Source organism: Nematolebias whitei, chromosome 1 (genome assembly GCF_014905685.2).
Source record: "Nematolebias whitei isolate Nwh7 chromosome 1, NemWhi1, whole genome shotgun sequence".
Lineage (NCBI taxonomy): Eukaryota > Metazoa > Chordata > Actinopteri > Cyprinodontiformes > Rivulidae > Nematolebias > Nematolebias whitei.
In genome coordinates this window covers 88770954-88772895 of record NC_056498.1, presented here as the reverse complement: position 1 = coordinate 88772895, position 1942 = coordinate 88770954, and the positions used below count along the sequence as shown (strand labels likewise).

The 1942-nt window shown below is 43.7% G+C and overlaps 1 protein-coding gene across 1 annotated transcript in view; it reads left to right on the top strand.

Moving 5' to 3' along the window:
* Positions 1-1720, top strand: part of LOC119420795 (zinc finger protein ZIC 4) — a 6340-nt gene extending 4620 nt beyond the window's left edge. Inside the window, exon 2 of the mRNA XM_037688225.1 lies at positions 1048-1720. Coding sequence (XP_037544153.1) covers positions 1048-1670 — 623 coding nt within the window. The 3' untranslated portion in view covers positions 1671-1720. The remainder of the gene's footprint in view (positions 1-1047) is intronic.
* The last annotated feature ends 222 nt before the right edge of the window (positions 1721-1942 follow it).

The window sequence follows — 1942 nt, the reverse complement described above, 5'->3', positions numbered from 1 at the left end:
ACATGTCTCCAGTCCATCACATGGACACATGTCTCCAGTCCATCACATGAACTTGGTTCATTCATTCCACTTCATTTCACAGATTTTGTATTTCACTCAGATGTTGGAGTTTGTTTGTTAGACTGTAAAAAGTCTCATTTTAATATCACATAATGATAATTATTGTAGGGCAGCATGGTGGTGCAACTGGTAGAGCTGCTGCCACTCAGTGAGCAGGTCCTTGGTTCAAATCCCAGTCCGGGGACCTTTCCGGGTGGAGTTTGCATGTTCTCTCCGTGCATGCGTGGGTTTTCTCCATGTACTCCAGTTTCCTCCCACAGACTAAAAACATGCATGTTAGACTGATTGGTAACTCTAAATTGCCCCTAGGTGAGAGAGTGAATGGTTGTTTGTCTCTATATGTCCCTGTGATGGACTGGAGACCTGTCCAGGGTGTCCCCCGTCTCTCCAACAGTGACTGCAGGACAACGGCACCAGTGACCCCCATGACCTGAAATGGAAGAAGCGGGTAAAAGATAATGGATAGATGGATAATGATTGTAAAATATGTTTTGAAGATGCTAGAATGACAAATTCTAACTCTTAACCCTTTAAATAAATAAATAATTATCGGCTTATAATTTGTTTTTACATTGTATTCTAATGTGTCTGATTCTCCCCTCAGGAACACGAGTGTAGTGAATTACTGTGAGCTTATGAGAGCATTTGAAAAACATGACAATTTAAAAAAATCTTAAGTAGTATTAGTCTTTTTATGATAAAATCATGTTTATTGATGCACAAAATAAATTAATGAGTAAAAGCACAATCAAAAATAAATGTGGCTGATTTTTCTCCAAAAGATGATGCAAGAGTCGAGTGTTCCTAAAGGTTTCATATAAACGTTATTCTCCGCAGTAGAATCAGGTGACATTCAGGTTTCCATGGACTTCATTAATCTGAGTTTATCTCGTCGTGCAAACGTTAAAAACATGTTTTGTGACGCAGCAACGTTCGGTGAAGCTTTCTTTGTGACTTGTTTTTGTGGTGGCTTTGTTTGTTTTACAGGCGAGAAGCCGTTCCAGTGTGAGTTTTGTGAGCGCCGCTTCGCCAACAGCAGCGACCGGAAGAAGCACTCGCAGGTTCACACGGCCTCCAAGCCTTACGACTGCAAGGCTCTGGGCTGCACCAAGTCTTACACACACCCCAGCTCCCTGAGGAAACACATGAAGATCCACATCAAGTCGTCGCCTACCTCTGACCCCCAGGACCTGTACAGCTTCAGCCGTCACCAACTCCAGCAACCCGTTCTCGAACCCCTTGACCTTAAAATGAACCACTTCTCTTCATCGCTCGTCAGCAAAAACGTTCATTTTCCTCTCCTGTCTCCTCATGAACTGAGCATCAGCTCTGCCAGCGAAGTGGGCAGTAAGGTGTTGCTGAGGAGTTCGTCTCCGATGGCGATGCCTCTTGATCTCTCTCTGTCGGGCCTGAAGAATCAACTAACTCAGAAGCAGCAGGGTGGCAGAACCCCGCGGAGGAGCCAGCGCTCGGTCAACCCAGCCTTAACTCAGCTGTCTAACATTAAGGAGTGGTACGTGTGCACCAGGACTACAGCGCCACATTTCCCACTCCTTCATCCAGACCACATCAAATCGGAACGCAGCGACGACGAAGAATATGTTACGTAAGACAATGGCGGTGACTTTGGACTTAAAAACCCATTTCATTTATTCAGAACCAGGTCAGGCCTAAACAAGCAGTTGTATGCTTAATCATCGGTGGCCCCTGGAAAAGGTAATCATCAAACAAAGAACTTCACAGTTTCACACTAAAAAGGTCAGCTCTGAGACTGGTTTATGTGTGGACAAAAACAACGTTGGAATTATGCCAAAATGTTGCAAAGAATTTCATCATTTTGTTTATGAAACAAATAAAAATCCATTGAAAATGTTAAAGATGG